This window comes from Saccopteryx bilineata, chromosome 7 (genome assembly GCF_036850765.1).
Source record: "Saccopteryx bilineata isolate mSacBil1 chromosome 7, mSacBil1_pri_phased_curated, whole genome shotgun sequence".
Classification (NCBI taxonomy): Eukaryota; Metazoa; Chordata; class Mammalia; order Chiroptera; family Emballonuridae; genus Saccopteryx; species Saccopteryx bilineata.
The window spans coordinates 82,690,416-82,718,399 of NC_089496.1; the positions used below are offsets into that span (position 1 = coordinate 82,690,416).

The following is a 27,984-nucleotide window of genomic DNA, read 5'->3' on the forward strand; positions in this document are numbered from 1 at the left end:
AGGAAACAATCGACAAGCATGAAAAGGCAATCAATGGGAGAAAGTGTCTGCAAACAATATACTCAATAAGGCACTACTATCCAGAATACACGAAGAATTCCTACAACCCCACAACAACAAAAAACCGAATTTTCATTTTTATTTATTATTTATTCATTTAAACTCAATTTTTAAAGTGGAGAGAAGACATGAAGAAACATTTCTCCAAAAACGGCTGAAGAGGTAGAAGCAACCTACATGTCTGCTGATAGATGAATGGATAAGGAAAATGTGAACTATATAAACAACAGACTATTATTCAGCCTCAGAAAAGAAACAAGAAAGTCTGAACTGTGGTGGCGCAGTGGATAAGGCATCGACCTGGAACACTGAGGTCTCCAGTTTGAAGCCCTGGGCTTGCCCCGGGTCAGGGCACAGATGAGAAGCAACTACAAGTTGATGCTTCTTGCTCCACCCTCCTCGCCAGCCAACCTTTCTCTCTCTCTAACCCCTCTCTAAAATCAATAAAATTTTAAAACAAACAAAAAAGAAATCCTGTCACATGCTGCAACATAAACGAACCTTGAGAACATTATGCTAAGTGAAATAAACCTATCACAGAAAGACAAATAGTGCGTGAGCATACTTATCAGAGGTAGTAGCTAAAGCAGTCACTCTCAGAGAGTAGAATGGTGTTGCCAGGGGCTGGGGAGAGGGGCATTGGGGAGTTATTCAATAGGTATAGGATTTTAGTTTTGTAAGATGAAACAGTTCAAGAGCCCTGGCCGGATAGCTCAGTTGGTTAAAGCATCGTCCCGAAATGCAGAGGTTGCCAGTTCAATCCCCAGTCAGGACACACAAAGGAATGGCTCCATGTTCCTGTCTCTCTCTAGAAAAGTAATAAACATTAAAAAGAAGTTCTAGGCCCTGGCCGGTTGGCTCAGCGGTAGAGCGTCAGCCTGGCGTGCGGGGGAGCCAGGTTCGATTCCCAGCCAGGGCACGTAGGAGAGGCGCCCATTTGCTTCTCACCTCCCCTCCTTCCTCTCTGTCTCTCTCTTCCCCTCCCGCAGCCGAGGCTCCATTGGAGCAAAGATGGCCCGGGCACTGGGGATGGCTCCTTGGCCTCTGCCCCAGGCACTAGAGTGGCTCTGGTCGCGGCAGAGCGACGCCCTGGAGGGGCAGAGCATCGCCCCCTGGTGGGCAGAGCATAGCCCTCTGGTGGGCGTGCCGGGTGGATCCCGGTCGGGCGCATGCGGGAGTCTATCTGACTGTCTCTCCCCGTTTCCAGCTTCAGAAAAATACAAATAAATATATAAATAAATAAATAAATAAATAAATAAATAAAAAAGTATATAAAAAAAAGTTCTAGAGGTCTGCCATACAATAATGTGCATATTACTATACTTTTAAAGTACTGTACACTTTAAAAGGTTAAGATGGTATCTTTTATGCTATGTGTTTTTACCTCAATAAAAAAAGGATAAATCCTTAGAACAGAAAAAAGGAACTATTGATACATTTCAAAAAAAAATCTCAATAAATCAAATAAATCTCCAGCGCCTTATGCTGAATTAAAAAAAAAAAGCCAATCCCTAAAAGTAACATACCATATGATTCTTGAGATAACAAAATCATAGAAATGGAGAACAGATCAGTGGGTTGCCAGGGTTCAGGGGGGATGCGGGGAGAGGAGGGACATGGGTGTGGCTATAAAAGGGCACCTTGTGGTCATGGAAATGTTCTGTCTTGACTACATTCATCTTCTAGCTTTGATATTGTGCCGTAGTTTTGAAGATGTTACCATGGAAGGAAACTGGGTAAAGGACATCGAGGACCTCTCTTATTATTTCCTGTAACTGCGTGTGAGTTTACAAGGACCTCAAAATAAAAAATTTAATTAATTGTACAAACCCTTTCCCCAAATGGTGTTGAAGCATGCTACCTGGAAACGATGCAAAGGACATTTCAGTAGCTGCTTTTTGTGTAGGTGCGGGTAAAGGCGGTTCGCTGACTCAGAAAAACCTCTCCTGTCTCAGATGCCCCAACCTGGTTACCCAATGCTCACGAAAAATGCAGTTCTGGGGGGATCCTACATAATCATGTTTAGAAGGGGAGCCTGGCCAGAACGCGCCCGAAGTTTTAGTTTTCAAAGGCCTAGATGTCGAGCCTGTAATAAGAAACCAGAGGGGTAATTATGGGCACCGGGCAGAGAGGGAGGAACACCCAGACTCCCGAGCCAGTTCTCTGTGGGCTGTGGGCAAGTTTAGCTGGCGGCGCAAACACCCCCTTCATAACAGAGGTTTTCTTCTGATCCGGCTCCGAATGCGTCAGGCTTAACTTAATCCTTCCTAGCGTTTGAATAGAACAACGTACCTCGTTACTTCCCCTGCACCTGCTTAGGAACCTGCCTCGCCAGGATACGGGGGGCACTGCCCGCAGACACGCTCTGCAGCTGGTATCTTGGAACGACTGTGTGGGTTATGGGAGCACAGCTGATAATTCTACTCGGACTCCACTGCTACACCAGGAAGGTGACTAACTCCACCAGGGGGCTGAGCCCAAGCTACAATGCTGGGAAAGAAGTCGCTTCCAGTAAGTCCCAGCAAAGGCTTCTCCATGACATCCGTCTACGCGCTTCCGCCTTTTCTGGGGGAAGCCCCTAGGACTCAGAAGTGACAGGTGTGGAGGTCCTGGTGGGCAGTGCAGTCCTGAGAGCTGCCCTTTACCAAGCAGCTCCCAGGGGCCAGGCACCATGCTGAGCGCTCTCTTCACATCTCGCCTCGTTCCCTCAGGAACTGGCAGGGAAGTGGTTAGTATTATCTGCACTTCATGATAAGAAGACAGAGTCTCAGAGCAGTTTCCTGGTTTGCTCAAGATCACAGGGCTAGGACGAGGCAGGGTTAAAATTCGACCTCAGGTCCTGCTATCTACGAAGCCTGTATGTACCCTTAGGAAAGTATCAAGCATCATCACATAATGAATTCTAGAGCCCGAATCATCAGAAAATGACCCAAGAACCCCTAAACTCAGTTGAAAGAGGTCAGAGGGCAGGTGAAAGCTTAATGCTGAACAGAGCAGCATTTCCTGTACCCACCAGACACACAGGCGGCACTCAATAAATGACTTTATTAAACTGAACTGAGCCTGAGGCCCGGGCCTCCCGCTCCGCAGTGTAAGTGCTGGGGGGACAGAGGGCAGATAACACCCTCTCACCTGCCTTCGCAGTTAAATTAGAAAATGACAGCCTGACCTGTGGTGCAACAGTGGATGAAGCATTGATCTGGAACACTGAGGTCACCGGTTCAAAACCCTGGGCTGGCCCGGTCAAGGCACGTATGACAAGCAAGCAATGAACAACTAAAGTGAAGCAACTTATGAGTTGATACTTCTCGCTCCACCTCGCTCTCTTCTCTCTTCATAAAATCAATAAATAAAAATCTTTTAAGAAGAAAATGACAATGCTGTCTGTGTTCTTGTCTGATGGGGACATGGCCCTGGAAAGTCCTGAGAGAGAGAGAGAGAAAAAGACACACACACACACACACACACACACACACACACACACACCAGGCTGTTTTGAAGTGCATGGGACAAAGAAACTCAGAATGAGCCCCAGGGAATCAGCGATGACCTCAGATGCAAAGTATGAAGTGAGCCAATTCTGGAACGTCAGCGGATTTCACAGACTAAACAGCGGGGGTGAGTTAGCGCTGGGACTTCTGCAGAGGGAGAAAGCAAGGTTTCCCAGCGGCTGCTGGCTGCGCGGGAGAATCGTCCTCTGCTGACAGTGCGCAGGGGCCTCTCTAGCAACAGTCCAGTAAGCAGAGACCCCCACACAGGCAGGACGGCTTGTTCAGGCAGTTTCTTGGCCATGGGCTCCCGGGATTCTCTTTTTTTTTCTGGGTTCATGCTCAAAGAGTTTGGGATGGAGCAGAACCTGGGCTCCCTCTGCTAAGAAAATCTGCAGAGATTTTTGACAGACTCAGAGGCCACAGCAGCCAAAAACCTCTGCAACCGGAGGGGACAAGGGCTAGAGGAAAGGGTACACAGTGTCCAGTGTCAGGTCCGTTTCCGACCGAGGGGAAGGAGCAGACCGGGAGCATGGGAGAAGAAAGAAGACATTAATGAAGGACTAATGGCCAAGGCCATAATACTAAAAATACCTCCCAGGCACATATTTCTCCCAATGCATAGCAGCTCTTTCAATTAAGGATGTGTCATTTCCTGGGTTATTAGTTCCAGGGCATGGAACATTCCGCTTGGGGACAGTAACAAGGGGTCACATTCTCAGCCTCCCCCCAGGACCAAAGCAGCAAAGAACAGGGATCGTGGCCCAGATGTTTCCACCGCTCAGCCCACCCCCACCAGCTGCTGGAGAGCTTTCCTTCCGTGTGTCCACGGAAGGCTTGGGGGTCCAGCATGTGCTCTGTGTCAAGTACCCCAAATGCTCCCACAGTCACCTTGAAGGAGATCATCATCTCTCGCCAGCAAGGCACTGCAGGAATCAGAATTTGGGGCAAGAAGCATTCGTAGCCAGTTTGACTTGGTTACTACAATAAATTCATTAACCCTTTGAGTAGTATGAACATTCATGTACGTCCTCATGCCTCCTGACCATCCAGAATAATATCGTAACAAAAATTTTTATTTTAAAAATGTGCAAGGCAAAAATTAAAAAAAGGCAAATGTGCCCTGGCCGGTTGGCTCAGCGGTAGAGCGTCGGCCTGGCGCGCGGGGGACCCAGGTTCGATTCCCATCCAGGGCACATAGGAGAAGCGCCCATTTGCTTCTCCACCCTCCCCCCCTCCTTCCTCTCTGTCTCTCTCTTCCCCTCCCGCAGCCAAGGCTCCATTGGAGCAAAGATGGCCCGGGCGCTGGGGATGGCTCCTTGGCCTCTGCCCCAGGCGCTAGAGTGGCTCTGGTCGCGGCAGAGCATCGCCCCCTGGTGGGCAGAGCATCGCCCCTGGTGGGCATGCCGGGTAGATCCCGGTCGGGCGCATGCGGGAGTCTGACTGTCTCTCCCCGTTTCCAGCTTCAGAAAAATACAAAAAAAAAAAAAAAAAAAGGCAAATGTATGTTCTTCTTGTTTCCATAAATTGGTTATTAAACAAAAATAATTTTAAGTTAATAAAACTGGAACTGGAACTAATTTCATTTTTTGAAAAATAAAAACTCACTCCTGGGGGTCAGCAAGCACGAAAAAAACTCACTACTCAAAGGGTTAACAACTTATCAAAGCCAAACTCTCAGAGCAGTCTCGCCTCCTAGACTCTAAAGCTTAAAGGAAATCGCAGTGCCTTTCAGGGCTGGGCATGGAGACCTGCATACGGTGGCTGCCCATTCATATCCGGCTCTTTCAGGGAAGGGGGACAATATGGCCAGGGGGCCCCCAAGAGGTCCCCACAGCAGCCCTTTCCAAGCACTTCAGTCATTTGGAACCTCTCCTGCCTTACCTTCTCCTACTCTGCATTTGAGGCAATGAATTTACAGTTTAATCACCTCCTGGTCAGATTCCTTTTTGATTTCTTTTTTTTTCAAGTGAGAGGAGGGGAGCTAGGGAGACAGACTCCTGCATGCACCCAGCAACCCCCCATCTGGGGCAGATGCTCAGACCAACCAAGCCACTGGTTGCGATAGGAGAAAAGAGAGAGAGTGCGGAGAGGGAGGGAAAGAGAAGCAGATGGTTGCTTCTCATGTGTGCCCTGACCGGATATCGAACCTGGGATGTCAGCACACTGGGCTGACACTCTATCCATTGAGCAACTGGCCAGGGCTGGCAGATTCTTATTAAAGGTCAACTGGGGAAAAACTGAACAGCAAAATGGGCTTCAGAGCTAGCACAAGAACCATGGATTCCATTCGATCCTCAGGGATCAGACATGTTTGGACCACACAGAATTGTCACCACCAAATCTGTCACCAACATTAAAAATCAGGAAATTTCAAATAAACAAAGCCATTTGGACTTCTGTTTCAATGCAATTAGTCAACAGAAATGGGTCTCCTAGCATATGGTGTCTGGCTGAAGCGAAAGAGTAGTTCCCCCTCTGAATGGGGTGCGCACTGGCCAGCAGCCACGAGCCACTCTGCTCCCCTATCTGCACTCAGGGCTCTGCCCTCGTGTCCTTATTATCTCCGCCACCTTTGGGGACTTGACATGGCAACTGATGATGTAGTCCATCCCCTTTATACCCACAGAACAGTGGTCCCATTCTCAAACCCCATTCTTTGCCACAATCCCTGGTATTCCCAGTGTTTGCATCCATCTTCAGAGAGTTTGGGATGGAGCAAACACAGGGCCTCTCTGCTGAATAAAGACTTAGGGGCAGCTGTGGCCTAATGGTTAGTGACAGGAGGGAGGCAGAGCAAAATGCTCCTTAGACCTTCCCCATCACCCACCTGCAGCCTCCCCCACCACCCTGGGCAAACCTGCCTCTGCCCCGTCCCTGGATCAGAACCTATTCCTACGGACACACATTTATATCCTCACAGACTTCTTTCTAATATTATTTCTACTGGCCACTCGGGGAACAGGCAAACCAAAAACCACATCACGAAGAACTCTTCCCTTGCTCAGACTGGAGGGTACACACCGCAAAACCCCAAATTGTAAATACCGAACACTTTCTCAGGAAGCAGCGGGCCGGTGAAGGGCAGAATGTGGTCACTTAGAAGAGGACAATGACCAGAGATATCAAGACAATAATAACATGGGTCTTGGCGGATAATTGATTACTTTGTGCCAGATGGGGTACTGGGCATTTTAGAGGATACTTCTTAATTTTATAACCACCCTACAAGGCAGGAGGTATTGCCTCCTTTTTAGAGATGCGGAAAATGAACGCAGAAAGAACTGTGCTGATAAGTCGACATTTTTCTCCCCGGGGCCAGTGGCTCAACCTTCTCCCACCTGCTTGCACAGCTTGGTTCTCTCCTGGAGAATGCACGAGCCTACTTACCTTCTGCCGTTGGTCTGCGGTCCGGTGGCTGCTGTCTTTGACTCCAGGGCGCTGTTGAAGTTGGAGATGTTTTCAGAGGAGTAGAGGCCTGAGGGGTTGTTGTACTGGTTTGTGATGACCCTGGGGGCGGAGCTGGAGGCAGGCGAGGCAGTGAAGGGCATGGCACTACGGTTGTGGGCGCTCCCTATGTGCAGGACCTCCTGCAGGCAGAGATCAGAGGAGAAATCAAGGGGGAAGGGCGTCCGACAAATCCCCCCTTGATGGGCAGTGCAGGGAGGGGGTATTCCAACAAGCTCAATGGCCCTGACTCAAGGCCAAGCTTTAGCTGCCGGCCTCTGACATACCCAGTAGATTCGGACAACAGGGCGATCTCACGAGCTGGCCTCCTGTGCAGATTCACAGGCAGCTCTGAATTCTGGTTCTTCCCTGAGGCCCAGTGAAGCTGATCTGCTGGCAAGCCCTGGGCTGGACCCCCCTTGATGCCCTGGAGCTGAAACATCCTTTCAGGCCACATTCCCAAGGGACTGAAGTGCCAGGAAGAGAACAATGGGCTGTCACCTCACAGGCAGTGCAAAGCAAGAGCTGCTAACAGGTGGAGATCGAGTCCCTGGAAGGGAGCAGTCAGACTGACAGGAGGGCGGTGGTGACACGGGGTGAAGCGGCTCCTGACTAGCAGAGACGGCCTCAGTGCTCCCACAGAAGGGGGCTAACGGGGACTCGGGATCGGGCGCTCTTGTGGGGGGAGAACAAGGCTAATCCAGGGGAGGGCCTGTCCCAGGGCGGTGCCTCAGAGCTGCAGGAGGACTTTCACTCCCCTCCTTTCCGTAAGATGAATAAAGCACCCCCCACTCCCACGCTGGCTTGCCAGGCGTTGTGGATAACTGCCACAGCTACAACACCTCAGAGCTTTTGTTACAGACGGCCAAAACTTTTTAAACTAACATGTCTTTTAAAAAAATATCACGGGCCCTGGCCGGTTGGCTCAGCGGTGGAGCGTCGGCCTGGCGTGCGGGGGACCCGGGTTCGATTCCCGGCCAGGGCACACAGGAGAAGCGCCCATTTGCTTCTCCAGCCCTCCCCCTCTCCTTCCTCTCTGTCTCTCTCTTCCCCTCCCGCAGCCAAGGCTCCATTGGAGCAAAGATGGCCTGGGCACTGGGAATGGCTCCTTGGCCTCTGTCCCAGGCGCTAGAGTGGCTCTGGTCGCAAAGGAGCGACGCCCCGGAGGGGCAGAGCGTCGCCCCTGGTGGGCGTGCCGGGTGGATCCCGGTCGGGCGCATGCGGGAGTCTGTCTGACTGTCTCTCCCCGTTTCCAGCTTCAGAAAAAAAAAAAAAAAAAAAAATCACGGCTTTTCCAATGACTCAATGAGCAAGGTGCTCTCTACCCAGGTCTGGGTCAAGCCTGGCTCCCAGGCTGTAACACATGGTTCTGTGAAGCCCGCTACACTGAGCCTGCGCCGTTATCTTCTGGGTGCCCTAGAATCCTCCTGAACCCTGGTCCCTTTCGTAACACCCAAGCCTAGAACAACTGAACAACTGGCCCCCCCATGGCTCTCTGTCCTCTACTGCTCTCCTTTATTTCTCCTCTTTCTTTTGGCTAAACCTTCAAGTCTTCCATGCTTTCTTAGAAAACGTGATGATGTAACATAACACCTTAATTCACCATGTACTGATTTAAAATAAAAGGCAACATGAAAATATTCTTTTTTCATTATTCAGATGGGCAGCTTCTGCAACAAGTCGGAACCAGTGAGGTTTCGCTGTACAGGTGACAGTGAGTTGGCTTTGTCCACATTGAATCAAAGCTAAGAACACACAGAAGCTTCACAAAAAGGGGGGGGGGGAAGGGAGTAAGTATAATTAGTTAATAACTTTAGCAGTAATCAAGGGATGATTAAGTAGATTTTATGGCACAACTAATCCAAATAATAATATGCAGTCACTAACGGCAGCAGATCAGCAGACGGGTGGCCTGGGACCGCGGCCACGTCAGCAGGCACACTGCAGCACCGTGGGCAGACGCACAGCTGTAGCCAGGAGTGTGGCGACCCCTTCCTCCTCTCTCCTCCTTCGCAGCAACTCCTGGGAGCTGCCCAGGACGCTGGGCACCAGGGAGCAGCCTTTCGTTTCCTTCTTGGCTCAGTTCTGCCCCCCTCCCACCTCCACCTCCTCCCCACCGCCCCCTGCTCCCCACCCCCGTCGCTTCATGTTCAGCTTTGGGCCATTATCCCTCTCTTTCAGCCCATTTCTCATCTTTAAAATGAAGTGAATAAAACCTCTTTCATAAGGACCTGGTGTGAAATATTTGTGTGCCAACCACAGTGCGTGGTTCACACATTCAGCCAGTGTCCACCCCCTTCTCCCCTCCACGGAAATACATTCCATTCGAATGGAAGCGGGTAGAAAGTGCAGGTTGAAAATTCTTGGTTTTCACTTTACAGAGACTCTTCCAAGAACGTATCTGTTTTGTACATAAAAGGAATATCGGTAACCCCACATGAATACCGACCGGTCTTTCCAGAAAAGAGGCGGTTAATTCAGGGCCTGCCTTTTGGAAGGGATGATGTAATTGTTTGGGCTTTGTATTTTATCAGTTGTCTAGGAAACTCAATAATGAGGAAATATAAACTAGGTGTGTAACTGCTCTGACCTCAGATAAGCCCGGGGTGTTGGCTGGCATGACATGAGCTAACATAATTTTTAATTATAGATGAACTCTGCTCCTCCTCCTCACTCCTCTATTTCAGAATGACTAGAAGTGAAGACTGAAAAAAATGAGAGGTGGGAAATTCTTCACATGAACCAAGAATTACTGGAATCAAAAGAAAAATATACTCAAGTTAGATGTTAAACTATTTGAGAACTTTTTAAAGTCTGATGAGAACCACCTTCAAACTATTAATACAGGTAACCAGATTATATGTTTAAGGTGAAAATTTAAGAATACATACATACAAAAGTATAACTGAAATGTAAGTATTATCTTAAATGAAAACTAGGACTTTTAGATAGACCAAATTAAGACAAAATCATTAGAAAATGTATGAGAATTTAGCACGTTAAAACATAACATTTACAGTAAATTTAATGAAGTGGCAGGAACTCCCTGGGAAGCTGGAATTAACTGAGGCATGTTTTAAATCAGTGTGTAGTGTGTACAACTCCCAGTTTTATAGACTGACCCCCATTTTATAAACTTTCCTAACAGGAGTTGTACAGAATAATAGGTTCGTATCCGTTTTGAAATGTATTATGTAAAGTGATCCCTAATGTGACTCTTAGGATTCTTAGGATTTTTATTATATTAATGGAAAAAATTTTGTGTGACTAGATTTCTGACATTTTCATGAAAGCTGTCTGAGACAGTATCACTCACAACCACTCAATCTACTCACATTGCCCCCAGTGAGTTCCCTTCATACACATTTTTGTTTGATGTGTATAAGACAGCTAGCTATGTTATCTTTTTTTTAGAGAGAGAGAGTGAGAGAGGGACAGACAGGAAGGGAGAGAGAAGAAAAGCATCAACTCATAAGTTGTGGCACCTCAGTTGTTCACTGATTGCTTTCTCACATGTGCCTTGACTGGGGGGCTCCAGCCAAGCCAGTGACCCCCTTATTCAACCCAGTGACCTTGGGCTTCAAACCAGCGACCTTGGGCTTAAGCCAGCAACCACGAAGTCATGTCTATGATCCCACGCTCTAGCTGGTGAGCCTGCACTCAAGCTGGTGACTTCAGGGTTTCAAACCTGGGTCCTCAGTGTCCAGGCCGATGCTCTATCCACTGTGACACCGCCTGGTCAGACAATGTTATCTTTTGATTACATCTCAATTCATCACAAAAACAAATGTCCTGAATTTAGAAAAAAAACTTTAAAGTTCAAATCTTCAATTAGGATTAAATAGATAGGCCTGACCTGTGGTGGCACAGTGGATAAAGCGTCGACCTGGAAATGCTGAGGTCGCCGGTTCGAAACCCTGGGCTTGCCTGGTCAAGGCACATATGGGAGTTGATGCTTCCAGCTCCGCCCCCCTTCTCTCTCTCTCTCTCTGTCTCTCCCTCTCCTCTCTAAAATGAATAAAAATAAATAAATAAATAAAAAGGATTAAATAGATAACAAAAAAAGTAATCAAAAAGAAGTTTTAAAAAGCCATTTAGTTATTAACTTACCATTAATAATTCATTAATTTATCCAAAAGACACATACTTTCGGAAAAGTTATATGTCAAATGTGTAGACTTTTACAGAGATGTTCTAAACTTTCTTCTTTGAGTATTTTCCTTTCTTTAAAAAAGAATGCCCCCTCCCTCAAGGTAGATTATTTAGAAGATGCAATTAAGGAAGAAAAAAATAAAATCACCTATACTCTTAAGTACTGAGAGATTTATTTACAAATACGGGATCCTGGACAGTCGACTCCCCCAGGAAATTCAATTATGCACTGACTCCCTACCACATTTTCCAATATAAATGACCAGTTAGTTCTAGTAATTTTCAGGTCTCACGAGAAGTCTCACTGTAACAAAAATAGAGATTCCCACCCTAACAATCATGGAAATCAGACAGTGGACACCAGGAGCAGAGGCAGAGTTGACTTTCTTGTTCTATTTCCCCTTAGCACCTCTAACTTCTAGGCCCCGAGACTCAAACTGGTTTTCATCCCTGGCAGAATTCATTTGTAACTGAAGTCCACAATGAGCCGAGTCAGCTCCCTCATTTCTCAGGGCCCCGCCACCCCATTCTGCACAGGAAGGCTTCCACCCGCTTCCCGAACGGCCTTCCCACCCCCAGCTTCCAGCCCAGGCCATGGTGTCAGTGCCTTGGGGTTTTCCAGCCCTTTCCTCCTGCAGTTCCCTTACGGGAAGAGCTGAACAAGAGCCAGGACCCAGAGCGGACAGTGGAGGGCTCTCCCTGCAGGCTTATTTCTAGGCCTCCAAGGCAGGAAAGAGCGGGAGTGTGCTGAGCTGTGTCAGAAGCTGAAAAGCCGCTGGGTAGTGACAGGAGTGGCGTACAAGTACTTACTTGTGGTTCAGAGGCTAAATTCATCTTATATGGATGACGCTTCCCTTCCTCTGTCACGAGAGGAGACCAGACTTTATGTTCAGATCTGCAAGAGACGAACAGAGCTGTAGTATATTATAAACTAAAAACAGAATAGAAAAATGCCCCCCCTTGCCTTGCCTTCCCGTCTATTTTGCCACCAGGGTGATCTTTCGAAAGCACCAATCTGATGACGTCATATTCAATGGCTGCTCACGCTCTGCTGTGAGGGACTTCCCAAGCTGCTGGGACTTCTTGAGCCTCGTCCTCCCTCACTATACTCTGTATCGCTGACTCCCAGCCACACCAGCCTCGTCCTTGCTCCCTGAGCACGCCTCATGCTGCCCACCTCTGCTCAGAACAGAACAAGCCTCTCCTCTATCTCCCCAGTGTTCTTGATCCAGCCAGATGACCAAACTATTCATGAAGTTTGTCCGGACCCAATAAAAGCGATGTCCTTTTTTGAGCTGGCGAAGGATTTCTTCGTACCAGTCACACAGCCACAATCTTGGTCTAATCTCAGTTTTCATTTTTCTCTCTTATGCGGAGAGAATACTTGCATTTATCTTTGTATTGGCAGAGTGCCCCGCACAGTGCCAGATATACATAAAGAAAAACCTAATTTGTTGGTAAATGAATCAAAAATCAACTATTCTATGAATGAATAAATATATGAACATCTTAAGACTTGAAGGAGATTTGGATCTGAGATAGAAATGGAGACAAGAATGAGGAGTAGTCATAAAATGAATACCTCCCATGAGGAGAAGGCACTGCAGTGTGTAAAATTTTTGACATCCTGCCCCCTACTCGGTCCTCCTGCTAGTCCTGCGGGGCCAAGTAGAAGAAAGCCAAAAACCTGTTTCACAGATGAGAGCCTGAGCAAAGGGTTGGTGACGAAGAGTTGTGGGAGCTAAGGTTAATGAGACATTCAAGAGCAGGTTAACATAACAAGAGAGCAGAATGAAGAATGTCAACTTGGTCCAACGGGAAAAACGCAGACAGAAAGGTTGAACCAAATCACTTCTGAAATGATGCCCTTGCAGGGCTCCTTTCAAGACTCAAAGAAAGGATAGGAATTCTATCCCAATTACAACTCCCGGTGTGCGCCCCCCCTCGGCGCACCAGCCTGTTGAGAAGAGTCAGCTCTCCTCTCTGGTTGCGTGCCTGGACTTACACTCAGCGAGCGCTTTGTCTGGTGTGCTGTCCTCTTTCTCTGTCATTGTCATCTCCTGGCACAGCACCCACTGCTCAGTGTGGTGTGGCAGGAGCAACATCCTGGGTAGGTTCCCTCTTGCCAGGAAGAAGTTTTCAGTTAATTCTACCTGACAATAGTAAACTGATCTTACTTCCTCAAAATGTTGGCTAGTTGTATTGGACCAAGTAGAAATGCCAAAAGATGCCCAAAATGTAAGAAGCACTATGACAATTTGAGAGGAAATAAGCACCTGAAATTCCAATTCCACAGACCTTCTGTCCTGCCCATAGTACACATGCCTCTGAGCTGGGGGTGGAAGGGATTCTGGGATGGGTGAGGCAGTCCTTGCCCGCAAGCAGCTTCCAGTGGATCAGAAATGAATGGGCGTTTCCACGAGCCTTACCTGGCTACCGTGAGAGTCATGTTGTCTATGCAGCCCTTGATTTTGTTCTGAGCTTCCAAGTGTGTCATATTGCTGGTATTTTCCCCATCGATGGCCGTGATTACATCTCCAATACATAAATTAGCTATAGCAGCCTTGCTTCCGGGAGTGACCTGGAAAAAAGGGAAAAGAGCAGGCTAGTTACTTCTTGTCTCCAAGGCAAACACTGAGTTGACTCACAAATGTGGATCAAAGCATGCAAAAGGGAAAGGGACTAACTAAAATCGTAATTGTCAAGCGTAATAACCCTTTATAATATTTGTGGAATACATTCTGGTTTACAAGGAGTCCTTTTCCATATAACATCTCATAGGATCCTCACAACAACACTGAGAAAGGAGGACAAATATCAGGTCCCATTTTAGAGATCTGGAAACTGAGGCTTAGTAAGATCAATGATTTAAAACTGAGATCACCCTAATAGTACACTACTGTACAGGGTGGGGCAAAAGTAGGTTTACAGCCGTGAGTATGCAAAACAGAGTTTATTCTTATATTACTATTTATCAACTATTGTATTATTTTCCATATGAACAACTATAAACCTACTTTTGCCCCACCTTGTACTAGTAGTCATCCAAATAGTATAGTACAGAGCGAGGCCTCAAACCCTGAAGCCAGACCCAATGTTCTTCCCACTGAACCTTATTGCTTCCTTAAAATAAATGACCCATTAAACACACGCACACTCAGAGAACACTGTGTACAGTAACATCTGTCTATAAAAATCTTAAAAATATGTTTCTTACACACAAAGCAAATTGGAACACTGCACACCAAATTGTTCAGTTATGCATTTCTGTGATGCTTTTGGTGTTTATAATGAGCTTGAATTACTTTTATAATTTATAAAGGCAATAAAGAATATTTTTTAATCTGGTAGAATGGGTTTCCACTGGTTCATTTCCTCCCACCTGAGAAGTTGACTACGATTAGGATCATCCCCTATATTGGCTGGTTTACTGTAGGTCAGGGGTCCCCAAACTTTTTACACAGGGGGCCAGTTCACTGTCCCTCAGACCGTTGGAGGGCCGGACTATAAAAAAACCTATGAACAAATCCCTATGCATACTGCACATATCTTATTTTAAAGTAAAAAAAAAACAAAAAAACACAGGAACAAATACAATATTTAAAATAAAGAACAAGTAAATTTAAATCAACAAACTGACCAGTATTTCAATGGGAACAATGGACCTGCTTTTGGCTAATGAGATGGTCAATGTGCTCCTCTCACTGACCACCAATGAAAGAGGTGCCCCTTCCAGAAGTGCAGCAGGGGCGGGATAAATGGCCTCAGGGGGCCGCATGTGGCCAGCGGGCTGTAGTTTGGGGACCCCTGCTGTAGGTCAATGCTTCTGACTTGGAGGCAATGATTCCAAATTTATGGGCTTCCCAGTGCTTGGGGGAGTGAGTCAATGACTGTAATGGGTCATCAAAGTCCATCTACCCCCTGACTATTACACATGAACTGAATAAATATCATGCCTCACACACAGATGTACAACTGTTCTTCGAGTCAAGACAGATGCTGCCGTGATGAATAAAATACAAACTCATTTTGAAGCAGTACTAAACCTCAAGAGTAATTTTTGGTTATTAGGTATTTTTCTAAACCAAGGTATGCTAAATATATTGCTGCCAGGCCAGCGTCAGTCCATGACTTTAACATGGAAAACTTTCCTTAACAGGAATTCCAAGTCCCCAGAAGCTGAGTGGCGGTAACACACCCAGACTCCCCGAGTCCACGGTGTCCCGGCCTCCCCTTGGAGAGGGCCCTTGACACCTGGGAGCCAACTAGGAAGCCCTCGTGAACACATGTGCCTCTGCCAGGCTGAACAGAAGGTAAGAGGCCCCAAAGCAAGATGCAAGGCTTAAGCCGTCAAGCCTCAATATCTAAAGAAATTTTGAGTAGCCACTGTTTCCAATTTCATCAAACTGAAAATGCTGACCCTTCTGAGGTGGCTGGTGTGCTGTCATGGTCCATCTCCTCATCAGCACCCTGACCCCATAAAATAAAGGTTGATGACTTGATCCTTGAGGTCCTTCTGGCTTAAGACATGCTTATGACTTTATCAGGCAAAACTCCCTTGGAATATAGCAGGATGTGGAAACCAATGCGGAGACCCTGACCTCCTCACTTGCCTTTTCTGGCTTTCCCATCGTCCATCTACCAGAGAGCTAGCCTTTAGAAAAACGAAAGCCCTGATCCAACGCTAGACCTCTTCTCATCCAGCCACTGGGAGGACATTTATACAGGCAGGCGTGGGCTTCCTCCTTCAGCCAAGATGGCGGAACCAGCCAGAACCCAGTGCTTGCAGTGAGAAGAAATTGCTCTGACGAGAAGACAAATCTGACGTGACCTCATGTATTCTTTGCTTCTTATTAAGAACAATACAAGGGGGCCCTTGTTTAAAAACGGCCCTCAGCATCACTTTATGTGGGTTTAGCAATGCTTCTGGATTGGCAAACTCTGCCTCCAGAGAGAGCAGCCTGATCAAACTCATTTGTCATGACTACATCTAACAGTGCTTTTTAAAAAGAGTCCCAAGGACAAAACCCCAAATCACCATCAGGTCCCAAACGATGATGCATCCCTCTGCCTGACCTGTGGTCACCTGGTGGGTGGTGCATCAACCTGGAATGCTGGGGTCACTAGTTCGAAACCCGGGGCTTGCCTGGTTAAGACACATACGAGAAGCAACTACTATGAGTTGATGCTTCCTTCTCCTCCCCCTCTTTCTCTCTCTCTCATCTCTCTCTCTTTCTCTCTCTCTTGTCTCTCTAAAATCAATAAATAAAATCTTTAAAAATTTTTAAAAATGAAAACAACTACGCCTCCCTCCTCACCCTCATCATGCCACTCCCTCACTGAGCCCTAGCTCAGGGGTCTTCCTGGTTCTGTCCCACTGCAGGGGCTTAGCACCTGCTGTCACCTCTGCCAGTTAACTTGTCTCCTCCTCAGGTCTCAGAGAGGCTTTCCCTGACCTCCAACCTAGGTTACACCCCCCCCCCCCATCATCCTAAGATAGTCTGTTCTTCTTCATTGTGGCACTTAGCACATTGAGTCTGCAAATCTGTTCTGCGGGTTTATTTAATGTCGGAGGACCAACTAAACAGGAAGGTGAGTAAGGGCAGATTCTGTCTGCCTTTGGTGCTATGGTATCCCGAGTGCCTGGCACTATGACTGGCACACATTAAGTGCTCAGCAAGTACTGTCCAGTGAATGACTGAATCTAACATATCTAGTGTTATTAAATATGCAATCGTGCTACTTACTTTTATCCTTTAAAAGGGATCATAGCCCTGACTGGTTAGCTTAGTCAGTTAAGAGCTTTGTCCCGGCCCTGGCCGGTTGGCTGAGTGGTAGAGCGTCGGCCTGGCGTGCGGGGGACCTGGGTTCGATTCCCGGCCAGGGCACATAGGAGAAGCGCCCATTTGCTTCTCCACCCCCCCCCTCCTTCCTCTCTGTCTCTCTCTTCCCCTCCCGCAGCCAAGGCTCCATTGGAGCAAAGATGGCCCGGGTGCTGGGGATGGCTCCTTGGCCTCTGCCCTAGCGCTAGAGTGGCTCTGGTCGCAGCAGAGCGACGCCCCGGAGGGGCAGAGCATCGCCCCCTGGTGGGCAGAGCGTCGCCCCTGGTGGGTATGCCGGGTGGATCCCAGTGGGGCGCATGCGGGAGTCTGTCTGACTGTCTCTCCCCATTTCCAGCTTCAGAAAAATACCAAAAAAAAAAAAAAAAGAGCTTTGTCCCGAAACAATAAGGTTGAGGGTCCGATCAATAAGGTTGAGGGTCCGATCCCCGGTCAGGGCACACATTGGAAGCAACCAAAAAATACACGACTGAGTGGAACAACAAATGCTTCCCTTTGCCCTCCCCTCTGTCTCCCTTTCTCTCTCTGTCTCTTTAAAAATCAATAAAAGTTAAGCCCTGGCTGGATAGCTCTAAAACATCGTCCTAAAGCATGGAGGTTGCCTGTTCGATCCCCGGTCAGGGCACATACAGGAGCAACTAATGTTCCTGTCTCTCTCCCCCTGCCTCTCTCTCTCTCTCTCTCAGAAAAAAAGGGGGTGTGTGTAAAATAATCATTTCCCTCCACATTGCTGTCCTGGAATGTGACCATTCACTCACAAAACTAAAAGGGTGGGGAGTAGGGGGAACAGTTTGAAAAGGTGAAAAGAGAAGTTTCTTTTAATTTTATATGCCCAACTGCTAGGAGTTCCGGGATTTCCAGCCTTTGGTTCAAACTCTCTTTGGGAGAGGCATTTCTCCTAAGTACCTCTCAGCAGGTTCGGACAAGCTAGAACAAGTCTCAAAAGCCCCGTGCCTGAGTCAGCAAGGCCTGGCCATCCTATCTTTCAGTCTGATTTTTTTTTTAAAGCCAAACTAATGGAAAGCCTAAGGAACTCTTAAGGGTGTTACAAGACATCATTAGATGAAACTTGGATGAAATCAAACATAAACAGATTAAATTCACATACTTTTACGAGCTGTGTGTTGTTCTCAAAAAAGGATTTAAACAAATTATAGATTTAAGCCCTTTCACACACAGTCTCCTATTTGAGATTTTAATAGTGATGACCTCACCACCAGCATATAACTTTACAGATGAGGAAATTGACTCCCGGAAGCTGGGACTGATTCAAGTTCACACAGTTAAAGACTTGGGCCTGAACTCGACACCAGATCCCCTTGTTCCAATCCCTCTAGCACAGCGCCACAAGCAGGTGCTCCAAGCCCAAGAGCCAGGGTCCAGGAAAACCCCAGACTTAGGAGACTCATCGGCCGTGGCCCTCTACAAAAGGTACCGGAGTGTCACAGACTCCTGCCACTGCCTGGGCACCTCCCATCACAGGACAGTCATCTCCCTGCCCTCTACTGAGCGGGGCCCTGTATGAAATACACGGAGCAGAGCATGAACTGACAAGGGCCTCAGGAGAGACCTGCGTGGCCATCATCAGTTAGTTCTCATCTTGACTGGTGGACTCCGATCCTTACTCCAGTTCTAACTATCCACTGTAATCATCACTTAGTGAGGGCTTCTTATGCACCAAGCACAGTTTAAGTATTTGGCAAGGGTTCACATACGCATCCGCATGTGATGCCATCAGGTAGGAATATCACTGCATCACTACAGAGGAGGAAATGAAGTGGGGGAGGGTTAGCCTGAGGTTATTAGCTGGTGAGCAGCAGCAGAAGGTTCCAGAGCCCATCCACTTCCACTTCCAAGGTGCATCCACTTAGCTCAGGATACCACACTGTCCTTTCTAATTTCCTCCTGACCATCAAATTCCATCAGAAGCAGCTCATGCTAGAGTCTGCTTCAATTTCTAAAACAGAAATCCTGTACTCTCCAAAGAAACCGATGCATTAGCTCAATGGATATCCTCAAAAACCCTCTTCCAGGCCCTGGCTGGTTGGCTCAGTGGTAGAGCATCGGCCTGGAGTGCAGGAGTCTTGGGTTCGATTCCCGGCCAGGGCACACAGGAGAAGTGCCCATCTGCTTCTCCACCCCTCCCCCTCTCCTTCCTCTCTCTCTCTTCTCCTCCCGCAGCCAAGGCTCCACTGGAGCAAAGTTGGCCCAGGTGCTGAGAATGGCTCCATGGCCTCTGCCTCTGGCACTGGAATGGCTCTGGTTGCAACAGAGCAACGCCACAGATGGGCAGAGCATCGTCCCCTGGTGGGCGTGCGGGGTGGATTGGGGTCAGGCGCATGCAGGAGTCTGACTGCCTCCCCATATCCAACTTCAAAAAAATACAAAAAAAACAAACACCCTTTTCCAGCTTTCTTCCTAAGAGACCATAACTCAAATTACACAGCTCTTGCTGCCTAAGAATGGGTCTAGGTACAATTTCCACTAATGAACAACGTGCCCTCTTCTGCAGAATTCACTCATGTCTTCCTCACTCCAGCCATGCCTTCCCTGCCAGGCAGACACTGCTCATGGGCCATCCTGTATACCTTTCCCTTACTGCAAATTCCTAATGCAATGTTCAAGCCTGTGCATTGCTGCCAGACTCCTGAGCACATAGGTTTTAAAAAGTTTAATTTAAATTCTAAATAGTGCAGAACAGAAGTATGATATAGCTCTCCCACTTTCAACTTACATCTAAATAACCAAGTACTGCTATTACATAGAATTGGATGCACACCCACCAGCCATGACAAGAGGTAGCCTTCCTCTATGGCAATGGCATCTTTCTACTTTATCCCTCCTCTGTTTCCTCCTTTCATTCATCCATTCATCAGACAGTCATTCCTTAAGTACTGTATTTTCCCATGTATAAGACACACATTTATTTTGGGGACCGAAATTTGAAAAAAAAAATGTATTACCTAAAGTTATTGAACTCAAGTTTTATTCATCATAACACTTATACAACTCCTCATCACTGCCAAAACTCCCATCCATTAGCTTGTCCTCATCTGTGTCTGGTGACAAATCACTGTCTTCATATATTGCCTCATCCTCAGTTCCCTCTATGGCATTTCAAATGCTACAACCACTAAGACCCCAGTTTTTAGACCCCAATTTTTTCCCCCAAAATGGTGTGTCTTATACATGGGGAAATATAGTGCATTCTGAAAGACAGTGTAGCTTGTGATTAAGAGGTGGCTTCTGGCCCTGACTGGGTGGCCCAGTGTATAGAGCATCGTCTCATGCGCTGAGGTCACAGGTTCGATCCCGGTCAAGGCACATACGAGAAGCAACCCATGAGTGCACCACTAAACGGAACTAAGTGGGACAAGTTGATGCTTCTCTCTCTTCTTCCCTTCCAGCCTCCCTCTCTCTCTCAAACCAATGGGGATGGAGAAAAGATGTGGCTTCTGAAGTCAGATGGGCAGGATTCAAGCCCTCCTTTGCCACTTGTAAGCCAAGTGTATTTGGGTGGGATATATCACCTGTGTGTGCCTCACCCTTCTCACCTATAAAACAAGGACTACATGAGAAGATTCAGGCAGAGCACACTGTGGATCTCTAAACATGTGAGCTATTGTTTGGAGATTCCGGGAACCACACAGGAACGGAAATAAAGATGGAAAAGGATGGTGCCTTTCATCAGGGGGCTTGCGGTCTCCTAGGGAAGACGGGCATGTACAAGAGCTGGTGAGTGCTATGCTCGAGGCAAAGAGGCAGTGGGAACTTAAGGGTGGAATCAGGACTCCCTAGAGGAGGTGTTGCTTAAAAGGCACTCCAGGAGGTGGGAAAGAACATGACCAGTTATAGGAACAGCATGTAGACTGGCGGGGATGAAACACAGGAACTGAAGGGAGAAGAAGGGGATGAGGCTGGAGACATAAAGAGATCAGGCTGTAGAGCCCTGTTATTTTCCTTCTAAGAAGAATGCATAGGCCCTGGCCAGTTGGCTCAGCGGTAGAGCGTCGGCCTGGCGTGCGGGGGACCCAGGTTCGATTCCCGGCCAGGGCGCATAGGAGAAGCACCCATTTGCTTCTCCACCCCCCCCCTCCTTCCTCTCTGTCTCTCTCTTCCCCTCCTGCAGCCAAGGCTCCATTGGAGCAAAGATGGCCCGGGCGCTGGGGATGGCTCCTTGGCCTCTGCCCCAGGCGCTGGAGTGGCTCTGGTTGCCCCCTGGTGGGCGTGCCGGGTGGATCCCGGTCAGGCGCATGTGGGAGTCTGTCTGACTGTCTCTCCCCGTTTCCAGCTTCAGAAAAAAAAAATACAAAAAAAAAAAAAAGAAGAAGAAGAAGAAGAAGAAGAATGCACTTTATGTGGAAACTAACAAAGGAATCTAGTATCTGACCCAACTTCCCAGTTATTGCCAAGAAACCACTGAGTCACAAGAAATTAAGGTGACTGAATGACAGTACTCTCAGAACTGCAGTTCAAAGAAGCAGACCCACTCAGGGGTCCCCCAGTCAGCCTCCAGGGCAATCACTGGGAGGCTGGTTCTCCCCAGGGGCCCTTTTAGAAGGCAATTCCATTGAAATTACATGTTCAACTGACAGCTGGATGGGGTTCCTTTCACTCCCTAGGCTCAAGATTGAAAGTTGGAGGTCCATGAAATGAATCTAACCTACAATCTGGTTTTTTTAACTTGAATTACTGGCCAATATTTACATATTTAATAAATTTCATATAAAACCCTATATTCTCAACTTCTTGTGAGAAATCAGGAACTTCGGCAATTCTGGACCTATTTTGCCCTATGGCAACAATCAGCACCAGCTGCAGAGCCTGCTCCCTCATTTAGCCACAGTCCCTACCACGCTCTGTTGTCCTCAACACAGCTGCCTGGTACCAGTTGCCATTTATCAATTTATCATTCTGAAGCAATTCATTTCATTTTCTTACGACCTCACCTGCAAGTCAAACTCATTTAGGTTGCCTTCTGATCCCTTCATGCAAATGTGTTTGTACCAAACCACTTGGCTTAGTTAAAAAGTTATGTAAAGCCAAGTTATATGCGGAAACATTTTATGACTAGGATTATTAGAGACTCTGGTTTGCATAGGACAGTAACCTGCTATCCCATCTTAATTATCAAAAGGACCCCCATTTCACTCTCAACAATGTTCCAGTATGAATGACAAATTGTACTGCTGTCCTTTTGACAGAAATGGGGGTTTTAACCATGTATTTGTTAGATAGTTGACACAGTTCTGATGTAGAGCCTTCCCTACTCCTGCAGAGAGAAATCCTCTCTATTCAGAAGGTTCTCCGACTTTTACCTGTGGACAGGAATACTCTATAGGCCAATTTCCTGAAAGTTCACAGAACACTGTTAACCTTGTCTGTTGGAATTGGCATCTAAACCTTAGGCCAGAAATTGACCCAACTCTCCAGTAACTAGGGAAAACTTTGATATTTGCAAGGATGAGGCAATGGTTCCCAAACAAGTTAGTCATCAGATCTCCTGGGGGTTTTAAACATATAAATAGATCGCCACACCCCACCTCAGATCTACTGAAGAAGATCTACACAGTGGGACCCAGAAATCTTTTTTTTTTTTTATTGAGAGGCGGGGAAGCAGGGAGGCAGAGAGACAGACTCCGGCATGCACCTCAACCAGGATCCACCCAGCAAGCTCCCTAAAGGGCAATACTCTGCCCATCTGTGACTGCTGCTCCACTGCTCAGCAACCAAACTATTAGCACCTGAGACAAGGTCCTGGAGCCATCCTCAGCGCCCAGGGCCAACTTGTTCAAACTATTTGTGCCATGGCTGCAGGGGAGAAAAAGAGAGAAGGGGGAGTGGAAGGGGTGGAGATGCAGATGGGTGCTTCTCCTGTGTGCCCTGATCAGGAATCAAACCCAGGACTTCCACACACCGGGCCAACACTCTACCGCTGAGCCAACTGGCCAGGGCTACATTTTTTTAAAGCTTCCCAGAAAATTCAGATTTGGAAACATCAAGGGGAATGTTGATTATCCTTTACCCCCAAGTTCTCTCCCTGAATGACATTAAGTCATCGGGTAAACAAAAAAATATTTATAGACCTAAATTTCAGCTCCTCCAGAAACAACTGTAGGGGCTAACACTCCTATTAAAGTGCACAGAAGGCTCTTGAAAAAAACATCCATTAGAATAGTATTTCTCTATCTCTTACCAAAAGAGTTTATTAAAAAAGAAAGAGGCCCTGGCCGGTTGGCTCAGCAGTAGAGCGTTGGCCTGGCGTGTGGGGGACCCGGGTTCGATTCCCGGCCAGGGCACATAGGAGAAGCGCCCATTTGCTTCTCCACCCCCCCCCCTCCTTCCTCTCTGTCTCTCTCTTCCCCTCCTGCAGCCAAGGCTCCATTGGAGCAAAGATGGCCCGGGCACTGGGGATGGCTCCTTGGCCTCTGCCCCAGGCGCTAGAGTGGCTCTGGTCACGGCAGAGCGACCCCCCCGGAGAGGCAGAGCATCGCCCCCCAGTGGGCAGAGCATCGCCCCTGGTGGGCGTGCCGGGTGGATCCCGGTCGGGCGCATGCGGGAGTCTGTCTGACTGTCTCTCCCCGTTTCCAGCTTCAGAAAAATACAAAAAAAAAAAGAAAGAAAGAAATACAGTCTCTATAAAGTTGGTCAACATCCTTGAAGTCCTTTGCAAGAGTATTATAGAAGTCATTTCATTCCAGATGTGTAAATAACTGAACCCGATACCTCTTTTGCCCTGTCCAGGAAACTCAGCTAAATGTAGTATGCAATTTCAGAAACCTTCTGACTTAAAGGTCCAGACACATCTCTTTCTTCTTCTATGTTCCAATTTTTTGTTACATTTTATTATATGTGTTCTTATGGATCATTTTTCTTGTTTTATATTGTAAATATCCATTTGGTGCTGTAAATCACCTTAAATCCTTCTTATAAGTAGATAAGATAGCATAAATGAAGATACCGGTAGTTATAATTTACTATTATATAACCACACAAGACAGGGATAAAGAAACTTGGAATTCAAGTTCAATCTCAATATCCTGAGCCTTTAGGGACAACTTCCACTGACGTAATGGCTATGTCAAAGTATTCAGGCATAAATCTAAGACTCTGAGCTAGAGGACAAAGCAGGACCCAGCCTCACACTATGACATTTAGATGTGGAATTTGAACTCCCTTCTGTTAGACTTCTACTCGATTTATTTGTGGGTCCAGGGTATGGCACAGACTTTAAAGCCACATTACAGCCATAGAAACTATATGAGTTTATGTAGGTTGGCCACAAACCCCAAGAAAAGAATGTTTTTAAATGTTCTTGGTTACTCTATAACCATTTTCTCAAGGAAATGTGGCAATAAAGTAGAGTTCAGGTACTGGTAGAGGAGTTGGGCCTTAATCCAGCTTCACTTCATGCTCAGTGCAAAAGGAAGCTATTAATACTCAGGGGTGACAGCTCAGAGACTTATTACTCTCAGTCTCAAAGACCAACCATCATTTTTTAGGTAGGAATATAATGAAAAAGTAGATAACAAAACAGAATATCTTAACTTATCAAGAAATCACCGAGTCTCTCAAAAGTCTCTACACAATGGCCCTGGCCAATTGGCTCAGTGATAAAGAATTGACCTGGCATGTGGAAGTCCCAAGTTCGATTCTTGGTCAAGGCACACAGGAGAAGCAACCCTCTGCTTCTCCACCCTTCCCCCTCCTCTTCTCTCTCTCTTTTTTTCTCTCTCCCTACCTCTTGCAGCCATGGCTCAATTGGTTTGAGTGCATCAGCCTGGGCACTGAGGATGGCCCTGTGGGGTCTCCATCTCAGGTGCTAAAAATAGCTTGGTTGCGAGCATGGCCCCAGATGAGCAAAGCATCAGCCCCAGACGGGGTTTTGGGTGGAAACCAGTGGGGGGGGTGCAAGCAGGAGCCTATCACCCCTTCTCTCACTTAAAGAAAAAAACATCTTCAAACAAGTCCCCAGGAACCACATGTGCAATAAGCACCACCCATAACCTAAAGCCTAACCATTCACTAAACACGTAACATTGAGCAAGTTATTCTCTATGCCTGTTTCTTTCCTTATCAAGCAAAATTTAACAGTATCCACCTCACTAGGGTGTTAAAAGGATTAAATGAGATCACATGTACAAAGAGTTTAGAAGGCTGGCATGATAAACCCATAATATACAGAAGCTACCATTAATATTTTTTAATAGTACCACTGTCTCCTGGTGCCTTCTATGTGTGAGCCATAGTGCTAGGCTCTCTCTATACATCATCATCCGCACCACAACTCTGGAAGACAAGCACTATTATTCCCCCTTTACAAACGAGCGCACTGAGTCTTCACACAGCTAATAAACGAACAGGACAGGGTTTGAACCAGGTCAGGCAGATCCCCAGACCACATTTTCCCACATCAAGATGCCTTTAATTCCTGATTTGCTACAGTAAATACAGTGGTGCCTCGATACAAGCAGACCAACATACAATTTTTTTAAGATACGAGCTGTGACTCGGTCCATATTTTTGTTCAAGATCTGAGTGAAATTCTGAGATACGAGTCATGATTCAAGAAGCTACCACTAGCTGGTGCGTTGGCGCACGGGCCCAGTATCGGCAGCACAACACCAGCATCTCGTTCTTTCTCATGTGTTACCTGCAGAATCAAGTCGAATCTCATGTACTGTACTCGTTCTTGCATCATTTTTGCATTTTTTTTTTCCAAAGCTGGAAACAGGGAGGCAGTCAGACAGACTCCTGCATGTGCCCAACCAGGATCCACCCGGCACGCCCACCAGGGGGCGATGCTCTGCCCATCTTGGGGCGTCGCTCTGCCGCAACCAGAGCCATTCTAGCGCCTGAGGCAGAGGCCACAGAGCCATCCTCAGCGCCCGGGCCATCTTTGCTCCAATGGAGCCTTGGCTGCGGGAGGGGAAGAGAGAGACAGAGAGGAAGGAGAGGGGGAGGGGTGGAGAAGCAGATGGGTGCTTCTCCTGTGTGCCCTGGCTGGGAATTGAACCCGGGACTCCTGCACGCCAGGCCGATGCTCTACCACTGAGCCAACCGGCCAGGGCCTCATTTTTGTTTTTTGTGGGTTTTTTTTGTATTTTTCTGAAGCTGGAAACGGGAAGAGACAGTCAGACAGACTCCCGCATGCGCCCGACCGGGATCCACCCGGCACGCCCACCAGGGGAGACGCTCTGCCCACCAGGAAGCGATGCTCTGCCCCTCCAGGGCGTCGCTCTGCCGTGACCAGAGCCACTCCAGCGCCTGGGGCAGAGGCCAAGGAGCCATCCCCAGCGCCCGGGCCATCTTTGCTCCAATGGAGCCTTGGCTGCAGGAGGGGAAGAGAGAGACAGAGAGGAAGGAGAGGGGGGTGGAGAAGCAAATGGGCGCTTCTCCTATGTGCCCTGGCCAGGAATCGAACCCAGGTCCCCCGCATGCCAGGCCGATGCTCTACCACTGAGCCAATTGGCCAGGGCCTCATTTTTGCATTTTTTACTAACTTCTTGTGTACTATCATGGGGCCGAAGAAAGTGAGTGTAAAGGACAGTGGTGAGAAGAAGAGAATGATGTCGATAGAAGTAAAGCAAGAAATAATAGAAAAACATGAGCGTGGTATACGAGTGATTGAACTGGCAAGGCTATACAACCACAATACAGCTACAATTTGTACCATCCTTAACAAAAAGATGCTATCGAAAGTGCAAATCCAGCAAAAGGAACTACAATTCTGTCCCAATTAAGGACAAATATCCATGAAGAAATGTCTCGAGAAGCTTCTGCTGGTGTGGGTGAAAGAGAAAGAGCTGGCAGGAGATACAGTGACGGAGACTGTAATATGTAAAAAGGCACGTATTATTTATGGTGACTTGAAGAAGAAAGGACCATCAACCTCAAAAGAGGCAGCAGAAGATATATTTAAGGCAAGTCACAGCTGGTTTGAAAATTTCAAGAAGAGATCTGGCATCCACTCGGTGGTGAGGCACAGGGAAGCTGCGAGTGCTGATGTTAAGGCAGCTGAGGAGTACATCGCACGTTTTGCTGCGCTTATTGCAAAGGAAGGCTGCATCCCCCAACAAGAACAACTGTGAAGAAATAGGATTGTTTTGGAAAAAAATGCCCCAGAGGACTTTCATGACCGCAGAGGAGAAGAAGCTGCCAGGCCATAAACCCATGAAGGATCGTCTGACCCTTGCATTGTGTGCAAATGCCAGCAGTGACTGTAAAGTAAAGCCACTGCTAGTGTATCATTCTGAAAATCCTCGAGCCTTTTAAGGCTCACAAGATTCTTAAAAAAAAAAACTGCACGTTATATGGTGCACCAATGCTAGGGCATGGGTTACGCGAAAGTTTTTTATTGAATGGGTAAATCTTGGCTTTGGTCCTGCAGTGAAGAAATATGTTCAAGAAAATAAACTCCCAATGAAAGCATTACTAATCCTTGATAATGCTCCAGCCCACCCACCTGGTCTTAAAGTTCTTGATGAATTCAAATTCGTGAAAGTTCTCTACCTCCCATTCAACACAACTTCAATCTTGCAACCTATGGATCAGCAGGTCATTTCCAACTTTAAAAAGCTTTACACAAAGCACTTGTTCCGTCGCTGCTTTGAGGTGACTGAGAATACAATTCTAACCCTTCGAGATTTTTGGAAAGATCACTACAACATCCTGATATGTTTACGCATAATCGACTTGACATGGCAAGGTTACAAGAAGAACCTTGAACTCAGCGTGGAAAAAGTTCTGGCCTGATGTTGTTGCAGACAGGGACTTCGAAGGATTCGAACCAGAGACTGAGACCGAGGTAGAAGCAATGGAGGAGATTATGTCCCTCGGAAAGTCGATGGGTCTAGGGGTAGATGAGGGTGCCGTAAACCAGCTCGTTGAGGAACATGAGGAGGAACTCTCAACTGAGGAGTTGAAGGAGCTACAGATGATGCAACATACGGAGCTTCTGTAAGAGATTAGTAGTGACGAGGAGGTCGAGTCGGAGG

General features: G+C 47.3%; 1 protein-coding gene across 1 annotated transcript in view; it reads right to left on the bottom strand.

The window, feature by feature from the left end:
• Positions 1–27,984, bottom strand: part of PDLIM1 (PDZ and LIM domain 1) — a 50,819-nt gene that overhangs the window by 11,976 nt on the left and 10,859 nt on the right. Inside the window, exons 2-4 of the mRNA XM_066239744.1 lie at positions 13,577–13,728; positions 11,958–12,042; positions 6,939–7,138 (exon numbers count right to left, since the gene is read on the bottom strand). Coding sequence (XP_066095841.1) covers positions 6,939–7,138; positions 11,958–12,042; positions 13,577–13,728 — 437 coding nt within the window. The remainder of the gene's footprint in view (positions 1–6,938; positions 7,139–11,957; positions 12,043–13,576; positions 13,729–27,984) is intronic.